The 13,603-nt window shown below is 41.2% G+C and overlaps 2 protein-coding genes across 3 annotated transcripts in view; both read left to right on the top strand.

Moving 5' to 3' along the window:
* Positions 1–13,603, top strand: part of dst (dystonin) — a 110,582-nt gene that overhangs the window by 44,507 nt on the left and 52,472 nt on the right. Inside the window, 21 exon segments of the mRNA XM_051960487.1 lie at positions 589–682; positions 789–943; positions 1,026–1,500; positions 1,599–1,727; positions 1,960–2,037; positions 2,138–2,299; positions 2,614–2,718; positions 2,900–2,995; positions 3,076–3,201; positions 3,296–3,448; positions 3,576–3,730; positions 3,866–3,992; positions 4,142–4,325; positions 5,321–5,478; positions 5,568–5,746; positions 5,836–5,974; positions 6,060–6,253; positions 6,364–6,526; positions 6,613–6,696; positions 6,941–7,048; positions 7,160–7,258. Coding sequence (XP_051816447.1) covers positions 589–682; positions 789–943; positions 1,026–1,500; positions 1,599–1,727; positions 1,960–2,037; positions 2,138–2,299; positions 2,614–2,718; positions 2,900–2,995; positions 3,076–3,201; positions 3,296–3,448; positions 3,576–3,730; positions 3,866–3,992; positions 4,142–4,325; positions 5,321–5,478; positions 5,568–5,746; positions 5,836–5,974; positions 6,060–6,253; positions 6,364–6,526; positions 6,613–6,696; positions 6,941–7,048; positions 7,160–7,258 — 3,163 coding nt within the window.
* LOC110956931 (plectin-like) lies at positions 7,270–13,601 on the top strand. 2 transcript variants are annotated; one of them, XM_051960488.1, is made up of 2 exons: positions 7,270–11,036; positions 11,226–13,601. In XM_051960488.1, the coding sequence occupies exons 1-2, from the start codon at positions 8,085–8,087 to the stop codon at positions 13,305–13,307; spliced, it is 5,034 nt and encodes a 1,677-aa protein (XP_051816448.1). In that variant the 5' UTR covers positions 7,270–8,084; the 3' UTR covers positions 13,308–13,601. The 2 variants fall into 2 exon arrangements, with proteins under 2 accessions (XP_051816448.1, XP_051816449.1); XM_051960489.1 differs by lacking the exon at positions 7,270–11,036 and having other exon boundaries at positions 11,066–13,601.

Raw genomic sequence — 13,603 nt, 5'->3', positions numbered from 1 at the left:
ACAACACAGTGAGAGCATTAGTGCTGGGTGTGGTAAAATGTGAAAGAAACCGCAGTTACAGCAGTTTGGCATTTCTGCATGCGGTGTCAGTTCTTATGAAGGTGTACTGTCTCAACCTGCTGTTTAATTTTCTTCCCCTGAAGGCAGCATAATATTTCAGGGTGGGATTCTTTACACGCTCCTCACCTTTTCTGTGACACTATAAATACGAGCGAGTTGAAAACTGCTCCCTCAGTTGGGGCTACGGACGCCTGCAGTCAAGCTGTCAAGGTTAGATCGAGACTGGGATCCTTCCTTTGAGATGAGAACTAGTGATTTTTTTATGGAGCTAAAAATAGCAATAGTTGTTTACCATGTAAAGTAAGATGGCTTATTTGAGTGGGATCTCGTCGATTAGCAACAGTAGCTTCACCAGCTGTGCCTCCAGTGACGCTGTAATCACTGAACCTTTGGAAATGAACAGCTCGGTTTTTCTCAATAACAATATAGCCTATGGATCCAGGTGAGGCTACAGTGTGCGGGCTTGGCTTTTGTGAAGCTTGGTGGATTGTATTATAATGATAACATATTGTACAACTTATTTCATAGGCTTGAGATGCTGCAGCAGATTGCAAACCGGGTCCAGCGGGACTGTGTTAACGGCGAAGATAGGCTGGCATTGGCAAGGACGTCACTACAGTCTGTAAGTTTTGTGCAAACTCGGTTTGACTTTATGTAAGTGGGGATAAAATAGGTGTGAGTGTGCATCTTTGTCTTGAGTTTTGAGTCTCCTTTTTGTGTCTCGGAAGGATGCAAAACGTCTGGAGTCTGGCATTCAGTTCATAAATGAAGCTGAGATTGCCGGCTACCTGTTAGAGTGTGAGAACATCCTCAGACAACAAGTAGTGGACATTCAGATTCTTCTGGATGGGAAATTTCCATTTGCAGATCAACTTGTCCAAAGGTACAAAGTGCTCTTGCAGAAATAGCGCACCGATTTTTCTCACACGTTAAAACATCTCATATTCTTGCCTTCTTCCATTCAGGGTATCAAAACTCCGGGATGATCTTCTGGCCCTGAGATCCGAGTGTTCCTCCGTGTACAGCCAAGGCCGCACCCTGACGACAGAACAAACCAAAATGATGATCTCAGGCATCACACAAAGCCTGAACTCTGGCTTCTCACAGAACATTAACACAGGCCTGACACCAGCCCTTACTCCTGCACTCACCCCAGGCGGCTTAGGTACCCCTGGGTCCACATTCACCTCTAGCCTTACGCCGTGCCTGACCCCATCCTTGACCCCTGCCTTGACCCCCGGTCTGCAGCCTGCTTCAGTCCAGAGCTACATGGGAAGTGGCGATGGCAGCGGCATGGACTCAAGTAGCCTCAGACATTTGAAACACATGCAGATCCGGAAGCCCTTATTGAAGTCCTCGTTGGCAGACTCGAACATGACGGAGGAGGAGGTCAACATGAAATTTGTCCAGGACCTCCTGAACTGGGTGGAGGACATGCAGGTGAGCAGTCACCATCAGTTTTTATTGTTATAATATGCCGTGCTTTTAAGTGTAAATGCTTTATATTGAATATTTGCATTTTTTTTTCTGTTTTAAAGTCACAACTGGAACGTTCAGAGTGGGGATCTGATTTGCCAAGTGTGGAAATGCATTTAGAGAACCACAAAAGTGTACATAGAGCCATTGAAGAATTTCAAATGAGTCTTAAAGATGCCAAACTGAGTGAAGTAAGTTATTTTTATTGTTTTTTTTTCTATCTTGATTGTAGTCTTAGTGGAAATGCCAACAATAGTATATAATTTAATAATTTGAGGCCTAAATGTTAGCCTAACATGACATGCTAAAATATATTAATGTAATTTAATTTAATTTAATGTAATATAGTTTAATTGAGTTTCAGCTTTTCCAGAAGACATTAAGGAAGAAGAAAAAAACTAAATTGTGTTTATGTTTTCCAAGATTCAGATGACCATACCCCTGAAGATGAGTTATTCAGACAAACTGAACAAACTGGAAAAACAGTATGACAGACTATTGGTAAGTAATTTGTAATCATCTCAACAATCCTAATTTCAAATCTGTGCTGCTACAAATAATTCTTGCTGTAGTCTGACTTTATAAGTGCTTGTTTTTTCAGAGCTCTTCCAGAGAACGGCAAAGCCACCTGGAAAGTCTGCATGACTTTGTGTCTCAGGCAACTCAGGAGCTGATCTGGCTGAACGAGAAAGAGGAGGAGGAGGTTGCGTTTGACTGGAGCGATCGCAACAGCCACATCTCTAAGAAAAGAGACTACCATGCAGTACGTTTTTTTGTTTGTTTGTTTGTTTGTTTGTTTCTAGAAACAATCTTTTCAGTGTGGACTACATAACAAGGACTTCTTTCTTGCATTTTTTTTTTTTTTTTCATTTTTATTTTTTGGCAATGCTGGAGCTGTATTTATTTAAGGAAACAATAGTATCAGTGAAAGTATTTGAATATATAATTTGTGGTCTAAAGGACTAACTTCATGCTCAACACTGGGAAACAAGATATGAGAGTGCGTGAGATGATGGAGTCGCTGGTTTTATGCCACGGCTGAATGCCAGTGATACTCAGCTTAATGTCTTTATGCAGGATCTGATGAGGGAACTGGATGAAAAAGAGGAAGCCATCAAGTCTGTGCAGGACAAGGCAGACCGCCTAATGCTCAAGAACCACCCAGCCAGGCTAACAATAGAAGTAAGCAAGGAGTGTTTTTCCTTGATGGAGTTTACATTCCACATTTCACATTACCTCTAGTGTCTCCGCTTGGCACACAGCTTTAACAATGATTAAAAGATTTAGAAGTCCTGTTTCAGCTTGTAAAATTCAATCATACCTGGATATTGTGTGTCTTATTTCTGTGTTGTTCCTCTTTCAGGCATACAGAGCTGCAATGCAGACACAGTGGAGCTGGATTTTACAGCTCTGCTCATGTGTAGAACAGCATCTCAAGGAGAATGCAGTTTATTTTGAGGTGAGTTTCACATTTTCAGTAAATGCAGCGAAGTGGATTTGTTTGTCGCATCTATTTTCATATACTTTTCCCCTGTGCAGTTTTTCAGTGATGCCAAAGAGTCCATGGACTACCTTAAGAACCTGCAGGATTCCATACACAGAAAATATAGCTGTGATCGGACAAGCAGCCTACACCGACTGGAGGATCTCATTCAGGAGTCCATGGTACGCTGGTAACAGAAAGATGTAAAAATGCATGTGAGGGTTGTTCCAAATCAAAACAAAGACAACACTTTTTATTTTTTTGGTGTGTGTGTAGGATGAGAAAGAGCAGCTTCTTCAGTACCGCAGCACTGTCGCTGGGTTAGTGGGCAGGGCCAAAAACATTGTGCAGCTCAGACCCAGGAACCCTGACAGTCCGGTACGATCCTCCATCCCTGTCAAAGCCATCTGCGATTATCGACAGATAGAGGTACTGTTGTCTGTGCCATCACATACCGCATTTTATCTAGGTTTATTTCAAATGTTTAGGCAAATGTACTTATTTTTTTAGTATTTTTATAGTAATTCTGTGATGTTCCTGTGTCACAACTCTTCAGATTACCATTTATAAAGATGATGAGTGCGTACTGGCCAGTAACTCTCACCGGGCGAAGTGGAAAGTCATCAATCCAGCAGGGAATGAGGCCATGGTGCCCTCTGTTTGCTTCACTGTGCCTCCACCCAACAAAGAGGCTGTTGACATGGCGACAAGGTAAGTTGCCAAGATGCTGTGATTCGTTTCAAGTCAGAAAAGAGTTAATGCATGAGTTGAAATGGCACAAAATGAACTTTTCCTGTTGGCCAGACTTTCTTGATACTTTCTTGATAAATTTTGCTTTTCTTGCAGAACTGAGCAGTTGTACCAGAATGTCCTGGCACTGTGGCATCACTCCCACATCAACATGAAGAGTGTGGTGTCTTGGCATTATCTAATGGCTGACATACGAGCCATCCGCAACTGGAATGTGGCCTCAGTATGTTTCGCTTTCGTTGAAGACTGTAATCAATCACACTTTTCCACACCCGCTGATGGATCATATGTGATATTCAGACTCGGCTTTGATCATCCTTCTAAGAAACCTGTTAGGTGCCCATTTGTCTTATTTCCACTCTTATCTTGCAGATAAAGACCATGTTACCGGGTGAGCATCAGCAGGTCTTGAGCAACCTGCAGTCCCACTTTGATGAGTTCCTGGAAGACAGCGAGGAGTCGGAGATATTCACGGTGGCAGATTGTTCACAGCTGGAGAGAGACGTGGTGGCCTGCAAAGAGTACTATCAGGATTTACTGCGATCTGCAGAGAGAGGCAAGTCTCAAAGTCCCCTCCCCTCCTTCTCAGCTAGGAGCCACGGTGTACATTGAACAACACCTCACCGGAAACACATGGCCCCTAAAGTCCTTAAAGCCTTCAGTCAATGCCTTTTGGAATTATGTTTGTTTTTCTTTTACTTATTAAGAGCCGTTTCTTAAGACATGGTTGGCTTTGTACCGTAAAAGTACAGGAGAACACTGATGCTGAAGGTGGATTTGCAATTGTGGAGAAGTTTGTTGATTTAGCTTACGGGTATGTTTGAAACACTGCAAGAGTCAGATTGACAGTAAGTCTCTCTGCCACTGCTCCTTTCCTTTCATGTCCCCTTCATCCTGTACAAAAACACAAATGTGCATGAGACACACTAGAAAAGTGTTATGCAGATTGGTCTGAGCCACTTTGTTTGCTATTTGCAAGCCAGGGCTGTGGACAAACAGGTTTTTCTCTCAGCATACACATTAAACACAGCTAGAGAACTGTTGAGGAGATTTTTGCTCAATTTGACTAAATGTATATTGGATTAAAATCCTTCAATCAATGTTTAATGTGCTTTATGCGGCGTTTAAAATTGAATATTCGAAGAAAATAATGCGCAGTATGTGTGGTGATGTTGCACATGTATGTATATGTACAGTCATTTACATATATAACTGGTCCCCTTTTCTAAAATAATTCTTGTTTTTATCTAAAACATTTTGTATATTTCTTTGTTTCTTCACCTCAGCAGTATATAAAGAGCCATGCAACAGGTCTTACTTACAGTGTGGTAATGATGCCCCCTAGAGGTGTATCTCTGATTATCAGTTTAAACTACACAAGACTTTAAAATTCATATTGTTTTGTCATATACTTGTTCTACCTGTCAAATAGCTGTGACTTTAAAATTAAAAGCAAACTTTTACATTTGCTGTTTAAAAAAACTCTTGTGTCACAGTTTGAAACAAATTTTATGCATTCTTTAATTGTATATTTTTTCCCCTGGTATACAGAGGAACACGAGGAGTCAGTATACAATCATTACATCTCAGAAATACGCAATTTCCGGATGCATCTGGAGGCCCATGAAGAGCACCTCATCAGGCAAATCCGCACTCCACTGGAAAGAGACGATCTGGAGCAGAGTCTGCAGCGCATCACAGAGCATGAGGTACACATCTGGGCATCAACCATCATTTTACATATTCACAAACTTTACTGTTGTAAATTAATCATGATATTCTTCCTGTGTATTTGCAGAAGAAGACGGCAGAGCTGAGTAAGTTGAAGGAGGATCTGGACGTCATGAAGGAGAAGTGTGAGCTGTTCCTCAGACAGGCTGCAGGTTCTCCGTCTATACCAACACTTTCCTCTGAACTCACTGTCCTCATCCAGAGCATGAGCCAAGTTTACTCCATGTCTTCCATTTATATGGATAAGTAAGAAGCTCCCTTCATTGTCACAAAAATATAGACACTGGTAATGCTAGAAGTACTAGAACTGAAGAGGTGTTTGCTCCTTTTTGCAGGTTAAAAACAGTGAGTTTAGTGGTGAAGCACAGCCAGCGTGCAGAGGCTCTGGTTAAGGCCTACGAATCCAAACTCTATGAAGAAGATGCCATGAACTCTGATGTCAAATCCATCGAAAATGTCATTTCTACACTTAAGGTAATTCATATTATATTGTTTATTTGAACGCAACATTAATAATGTTTTTAGTACATTAAGTAAGAATTCCCCTGTCTGATTATAGCAATGGCGGACAGAGATTGATGAAAGGCAGGAGGTCTTCCATGACATGGAGGATGAGCTGCAGAAAGCACGGGTCATCAGTGATCGCATGTTTAAGGCCCACAATGAGCGCGACTTTGACCTCGACTGGCACAAGGAGAAGGCAGACCAGCTGAGTGAGAGATGGCAGAACATTCACTCCCAGATTGATAGCAGGTTTGTGGGGTTTTTTTGGATTTATTTTTATTAAAACCATGACAACAGCAGTATGCAAACCTTACAGTATATGTGCATATTGCTCATTGAGGTTATATTATCAATTTCAGGCTTCGGGACCTGGATGGTATCGGCAAATCCCTGAAACACTACAGAGACTCCTATTGCAGTCTTGATGAATGGGTGAGAGAAATGGAAGCGGCACAGCTGAAGGCCCAAGACAACAAACCTGAAGATAGCAAGGCGCTTGCTGAGCTCTTAAACAAACAGAAGGTATGAGAAAACAGAATTTCCTCACATTAAAATAAAGACATATATTGTAAACATAAGTAAGTATTGCAAATGTGTGTGTTTTTCAGGTTCTTGTTGCTGAAATTGAACAAAAACAGAGCAGAATTGACGAGTGTCAAAAGTACTCCGAGCATTACTCATCTGCCATCAAGGTAAAACACAATATTAACTTGTTTTCAGCCCATTTTTTTGTTTTGTTTTTGCACAGTCACAGCTTCAGAATTTGATATGTAAATAATGAGGCATCAGCTCTGTAAGAAATTTTGTCACAGATTTTCTGATAAATAGCAAACTGTTGTAGGTAGAAGATTGTGCAGTGATGTAAACAAAAGCTAAAACGTTAACCGTGGAGGACAATAAAACTTGTAACCTTTCACGTAACACAATCTGTTGTAGGATTATGAGCTTCAGCTGATGACATTCAGAGCGATGGTCGACTCCCAACACAAATCTCCGCTGAAGAAACGGAGGATGCAGAGCTCTTCTGATGCCATTCAGCAGGAGGTAAATATTTTCACTTCATTAGCAGAGGAAGTTAGTTGCATACGAAGAGTACCTACTCTGTGACATACTTGGTTACAATTGTCTAATTTATTTATGTATGTATTTATACAGTTCATGGATCTCCGAACCCGCTACACTGCTCTGGTGACTCTTATGACACAGTATGTGAAGTTTGCCAGTGAAACGCTGAAGAGAACTGAAGATGAAGAGGTGAGCTGTTCATTTAATTATTTTTTTCCCCTCCTTTCTACATTTCAACTGTTTCATGCAGCTCATTTTCAGCTCTTGGGGCTATTTGGGTTCCCAATAAAGTAGTGCCAGTTTAACTTTGCCTCGTTTGCATGGTTCCTAGGATTTCTCTTCAGCATCAACATGTTTTACTACCTCATGCAATCGTAAAAATGCCTACAGTGTTTTACTCCTTATGCACCTGGACTTCTTGCCTGCCTGCCTCCAAGGATCATATCTCTGGTGATATACATGTTGGCCATCTCGTCATGAGTCAAGATAATTTGCTTCATTGCGAGAATGAAGCAAATAAAATGCAGAAAAGCAGTGCATGTCTGCAAGTATAGTAACGCTCTGCTGGTGATGGTGACTTGCTGGGAGGAGACGGCTTTTATTTATTCTTTAGCTAAAACTTTTTGTCATGTTGTTCCCACAGTAGTAACAAAAAGAGAAACCTCTCCAGGACTTTGTGTATTGGCACTGACATATTTCCAAACGTATTTGCTAAAAATTTAAAGCGGTGCAGTGATCAAATCAGTGCTTTCGAATTAATTTTAAAACACCTAGCATTCTCTTGATAAATGTGATGTTTACAGTGTTGAACCTTTCACAATATCACGTTTTCCCCTTTTACAAAATTAGACATTGCTGAAATTGCAAATTTCTGGAGAGGTTGCATTTAAATATTAATGCAGTTATTTTTGCTTTTTTAAATTAAATGTGAAGCATCAAATGACTTATTCTTTTTTGCATCATACAGAACAGAAGGGCTTTTGAAAGATCAGAGAATGCAAAATGGACAGAGAGCATGGAGCTTCGAAAAGCTACAGGGGAAGTAGAGATTAGTCACCTTAAGCAGCAGGTCCAGGAACAGGAGGCTTTGCTCACTGAAAGACAAGCACAGTTGGAAACGTTGGAAGGTGAAATAGAAACGCAACAGAAAACGATTGAGGATCTTAACTTTCAGAAATCACAGCTTGAGCATGATGTTAATCAGTATCGCACTAAGTTAGAGATAGCGGTTAAAGACAAAGCTGCCAGTGAGCAGGAGTTAAAGCAGACAAAGCTGTTCATCAAGCAGTCAGAGGCCAATTGGTCTTCGACTCAGAAGAAACTAGAGGACCTGTTGAAGAAAACAAATGATAAGCAAGTTCTTAATACACACAGTCCCAAACTCAAAAAAATAAATGTGGAGGAAGTTGGCGGTAACTCTGAGAAGGAGCTGGAAAGTCAAATTCAGGCCAGAAAGAATGATCTGGCTCAGCAGCCTTTCGTGTCAGACAGCCAGGCAGCAGTCGACAGCGAGCCTGAGTCATCTGCAGACGGCATGATGTTGGATGTGCTGCAGCAGAAACTAGAGGAGCTGGTCCTGGTCCAGAAAAAAGCAGAAATGGCTGAGGAGAAAGCACAAAGTTACAAAAAGCTGTTGGACGACAGCAATAACCGACTGAGGAAACTTCAGATGGACATGGAAGCTGAAAGGGTCCACATGAGGCAGAAATCAGAGGATCTCCAGCAGGAAATACAGAACTTGAAGAAATCCATCAATGACCATCAAGAAGAAAGCAGATCGCTCCAGAGAGCAAAGGCCTCATTAGAACAAACCACTTTCTTCCAAAGCACTGAAGTAGAAGGCCTTAAAGAAAAACTAAAGATCACCCAAGGAGAGCTGCAGAAGAGAAGCTCCTTTGAGCAGGAAAACAGTTACAAGATTAACAGTTTAGAGGAAGAGATAACTTCCAAACAGACCATAATAGATCAGCTGAAATCGAAGTGCAGTGAGCTGGCAAGGATAAATGTCTCCTCTGACAGTGACATTAGAGGTCTTCAAGTCCAAACAGAGACATTAGAAAAAGAGAGATCAGTTTCTGAACAAAAGATCAAGTCCTTAAAGAGAGAGATGGAAAGCTGGAAACAGCAACTGCATACAGCCACAGAAGAAAACATGCTTATGAAAAGATCCGAGCAGGCAATGCAGCACAAATGTAAAAACCTTGAAGCAGAGCTCCAGAAGAGTGATTTAGTGGTTGAACAACTACAGAAAAAAATAGATGAGTTCAAACTGATAAATATGGAGATGGAAGAGAATCTGAAGAATATGAGAGCTAAACTTGATCAGGTGATGATGGAAATTAACAGCAAGGATCAGCAAATTAAAATCTTCCAGTCTCAGGTAGAGAGCAGCAAATCACAGGTCCGAATTATCGAGGAGGAGCTCAATAAGAAATCTCAGACCTCCCACGAGCTTCAGATTCAACTGCAGGACTACAATGAGGAGGTAAAGAAAACAGCTGAACTGCAGCAAAAAATCAAAACCCTCAATTCCAATATTACCAATTATGTGACAGAAATGACGACTCTGAAATTAGAACTGAAGTCAGTGTTTGCTGAGAAAAACGTAGCGAATCAAAAACTCCAAATGCAACAAGATGAAATCAGTGATTTGAAAGCAACGCTGGATCAGAAAAATGTAGAACTGCAAAGAGAATCTTCTGAGAGTCAGAAACATCTCGGTAAAGTCAAAGCATTAGAGGATGAGCTTTTCCAACATCAGAATAGTATTAAAGGGTTAACTAGCTGCTCAGAGAAGATCACAGAAAACCTTAAGCAGGAAATCTACACTCTTCAGAATGACAAGAGAGCAACAGAAAGGAAAGTAGAGAACTTAAATATGAAACTTTCAGAACTAAGCTCTTCTTTACAGAGATCAAAAGATGAGTTGAATAAAGAAACCAAAGAAAAACATTTCAGAGAATCCAAAATAATGCAGCTAGAGACTGAGCTTCAGAGAAATAAAGTATCTATGAAAGAAGTGATGTGTAGTTCTGACAAGTCCCAATCAAATCTACAAGAGAAGGCGATCCTGAAGAGAGAGAAGGCTGAGGCACTTGAGGAAATCATCTTGTTGGGATCTGAAGTCCGAGTCCTGAAAGATGGGCTGCAACGTGCCCAAACAGAAGCTGAGCAAAAGCAAAAAGAGAACTCAGTTCTTCAGCTGAAGTCCCAGCAGATGGAAGAGCAACTGGAGAAGTGCAAGAAAATGCTGGAGGAATTAAAGAGCAAACTGGAACTTCAGAAAGATGGCTATGAGAGGCAGCTCATGCTAGTGCAGACAGAAATAGAGAAAAAACTTATTCTACTGCAGTCTGAAGTCACAAATACAAGTGAGGAATCCAACCAGCAGTCACACAGTGCAGATCTAGCAGAGATGTTTAACAAGTGTTTCAAACAAGATGTGAAACAGCTTAGAACAGTCCATCAAACCACAGTGGAGGCAAGGCTGCAAACGGAACACTCGCAGCAACTGCAGATCAAAATGGACAAACTGCAGCAAGAGAGAACAAAGCTCGTGCAGGACTTGTCAAAAGCAAGATCAGAAATCGTCCAACTTGAGGAAGATAAAATAAAGTTAATCTCAAAAGTCAGTGCTTTACAGAGAGTCTGCAATGTACAAACTAAGGAATCAACAACGATTGAGAAGCAGTTATCGGATAGTGAAAGGAAGCTGACTCTGAAAGAAAATGAAGCAAGATCTCTTCGGGAACGAATAGAATCGTACATCAGGCAGGTTCAAAATCTTCAGGAAAAGCTTTTGAGATTTGAAGTGAAAGGTTCTGAAACTAGTCATCAGTATGTGAAAGAGAACAAGGCTGATTTATTGAAGACAGACGTTACCATGACGCAGCAAACAGCATCCTCAAACGAAGCTGCAAAACGCAACACGGAGGACAAAATTCTCAAAATGAAAGATTCCTCAGAGGTATGAAGTTATTTCAGCACAACTGCTGCATAATATTATATTTTTTTTCAGTTATACAGTGTATTTAAATGTAATATATTGTAATTGTTTATAGCTTACTATTTATTATATCTATTTTTATTAGACATTGTTGCTCTAAACATGAATTGTAGTCATAACTTACAAGTTCTCCCAATGTCACATCTACAGATGGCAACAATGGGCAAAGAAAATATTCTTGAAGGAATTAAACAAGACAAAACAGAAGTTCTTCACAGCCAAAGTCTTCAACATGACTCACCAACAAAGAAAGCATTGAATAACTCTTCCCATCAAACCCTCAACCTCGTACAAAAAGACGTCCAAAATGTGACTTACCAGAGTTATGTTAAGTCTGATTTGTCCAGCAGTGTGACAGCACATGGATACATGGCTCTGTGTGGACAAACAGACCAACTGAAATCCAATGAAACTAACACCAGTAAGACAAGAAGGTATCAAATCACAGAAATCTGTGAAACAATAAACACATCAGAGACGACTACAACAAACCATGATGGAAAACTAAATATGACATATTCATCTTCCCAAAAGCTCCCAGAACTTAAAGGGACTACAGATATTCAACACTTGATCAGGTTTAGGCTCTTGGATGAAGAGGTTTTGCGAAAGTTAGAGATGGGCCTCATCACAGTGCAGCAGGTGCAGGCATCACTTGCCCAGTACGTCGGCAAACCCACTGCTATTGCTGGAGTTTATGTGGAGTCCAGCAAGAAAAAGATATCCTTCCTCGAGGCTGCTGAAAAGGGCTTCCTAGCAAAGACGTATGCAGTCGAGTTTCTGGAGGCTCAGGCTGCAACAGGAACCCTGACAGATCTGACCACAGGAGAAACCCACTCAGTTACTGAGGCACTGGAGAGAGGTATCATAGACAAAAGCCTGAAAAATAAACTGCTGGAGGCTGAGAAAGCCATTAGTGGCTATATCCATAAGGACAAACAACTGTCTGTGTTTCAGGCAATGGAGGAGAGAGTTCTCGATAAATATAAAGGCAAGAGGATCCTTGAAGTCCAGGTTGCTACTGGAGGCCTGACAAACCCAGAGATTGGTGTCAGGGTGCCTGTTGGTCTTGCTGTTGAACAGGGTCTTTTGAACAAAGACACTCTGCAGAGTCTGTACGATCCGGTCAGTAACCCCAAAGGTTTCCACAATCCTGACACTGGACAGAAAGCATACTACTCTGAAATCCTCAAGACATGCTTGTACGACATCGACAGTGGTGTGTTCCTCTTTCCATTTGGTGAAAGACACATAACAAGCACATCTCCAACGAGTTCTCATAGAGTGTCAGTTGTCAACAGCAGCTGTGGCACCGAAATGTCAGCATACGAAGCATTCAAGGGAAAACACATTGACAGAAAGACGTATCTGTTTCTGTCACAGCAGGAAAGCAACTGGCAGGAAAAGTCCACAGTGGACCAAAATGGAACCCAACTTCATGTCATCACTGATTTCAAAAGTGGCCGTCAACTTTGCCTAGAGTCTGCTGTAAGCCAGAGGTTTCTTGAATCTTCTGAGCTTGAAAACTATCGCAGTGGTCTTCTTAGTATCTATGAGATTGTGGACATCATATTTTCCAGGATGGTTGTTGTGGAAGATGTCAGTAGCCCCATTGCTGGTTTCTGGGACACCACTCAGAAGAAGAGGCTCTCAATTCTTCAAGGTTTTCAACAGGGCTTCACCGATAGAGCCACTGCTTTGAGGCTGTTAGAGGCTCAGGCCTGCACTGGAGGTATTTGTATCCCCTCCTCTGGGGAGAAAGTTAGTCTCTCCGAGGCTCTCAAAAGAGGTCTTTTAGATGAGACACTGAATCAGCAGCTCCAACAGTTTGAGCAGGCATTTAATGGCATTATTCACCCGAAGACTGCAAAGAGTTTGTCCATACCCCAGGCCGTTCAGGAAAATCTCTTCCCGAAAGAAGCTGGTTTTCGCTGTATTGAATTCCAGCTTCTGACCGGAGGTCTGATAAATCCTGACACTCATGATAGAGTCTCACTTGAAGAAGTCATTCAGAGCGGCCTTGTTGACAAAGTTACCGCTGCCGTACTCAAAGATGAGAAGTTCCAGACCAAAAGCCTCACTTGTCCAAAGACCAAGAGAAGAATCACATTCAGAGAGGCACTTGAAAGAAGCGTGTACGACTGCCACACTGGATTGAGGTTACTGGAGGCTGCAAAAATTCATGGTTTCGGAGCCAAATCAACATTTCACTATGTTTGGGCATATAAATAAACATTTGTAAATATGTGGGTGTCCATAGCATAAAAACAAAACATGCAGATAGAAATTCCTTTGGTTTTGTTTGGCTGTCACATTAGCTTCATTTGCCAGTTTGTTTGTTTTTTGTTTCTTACGTATTTGTATACTGTGGTTGATGCAACTAACAATGTTTTTTTTTTTCAGTTTTGCTGATATTACCCTGATTGTCATTGTATCGACATACCAATCGTGCGTGTTTTTTGTTTGTTTTGGGGTTGTTTTTTTGCAGAAAAGTTAACTATCTTGTCAACAATCCATCTGCTTTAATT

This window comes from Acanthochromis polyacanthus, chromosome 15 (assembly GCF_021347895.1).
Source record: "Acanthochromis polyacanthus isolate Apoly-LR-REF ecotype Palm Island chromosome 15, KAUST_Apoly_ChrSc, whole genome shotgun sequence".
NCBI lineage: Eukaryota > Metazoa > Chordata > Actinopteri > Pomacentridae > Acanthochromis > Acanthochromis polyacanthus.
This window is presented reverse-complemented; position numbering and strand designations above follow the sequence as displayed.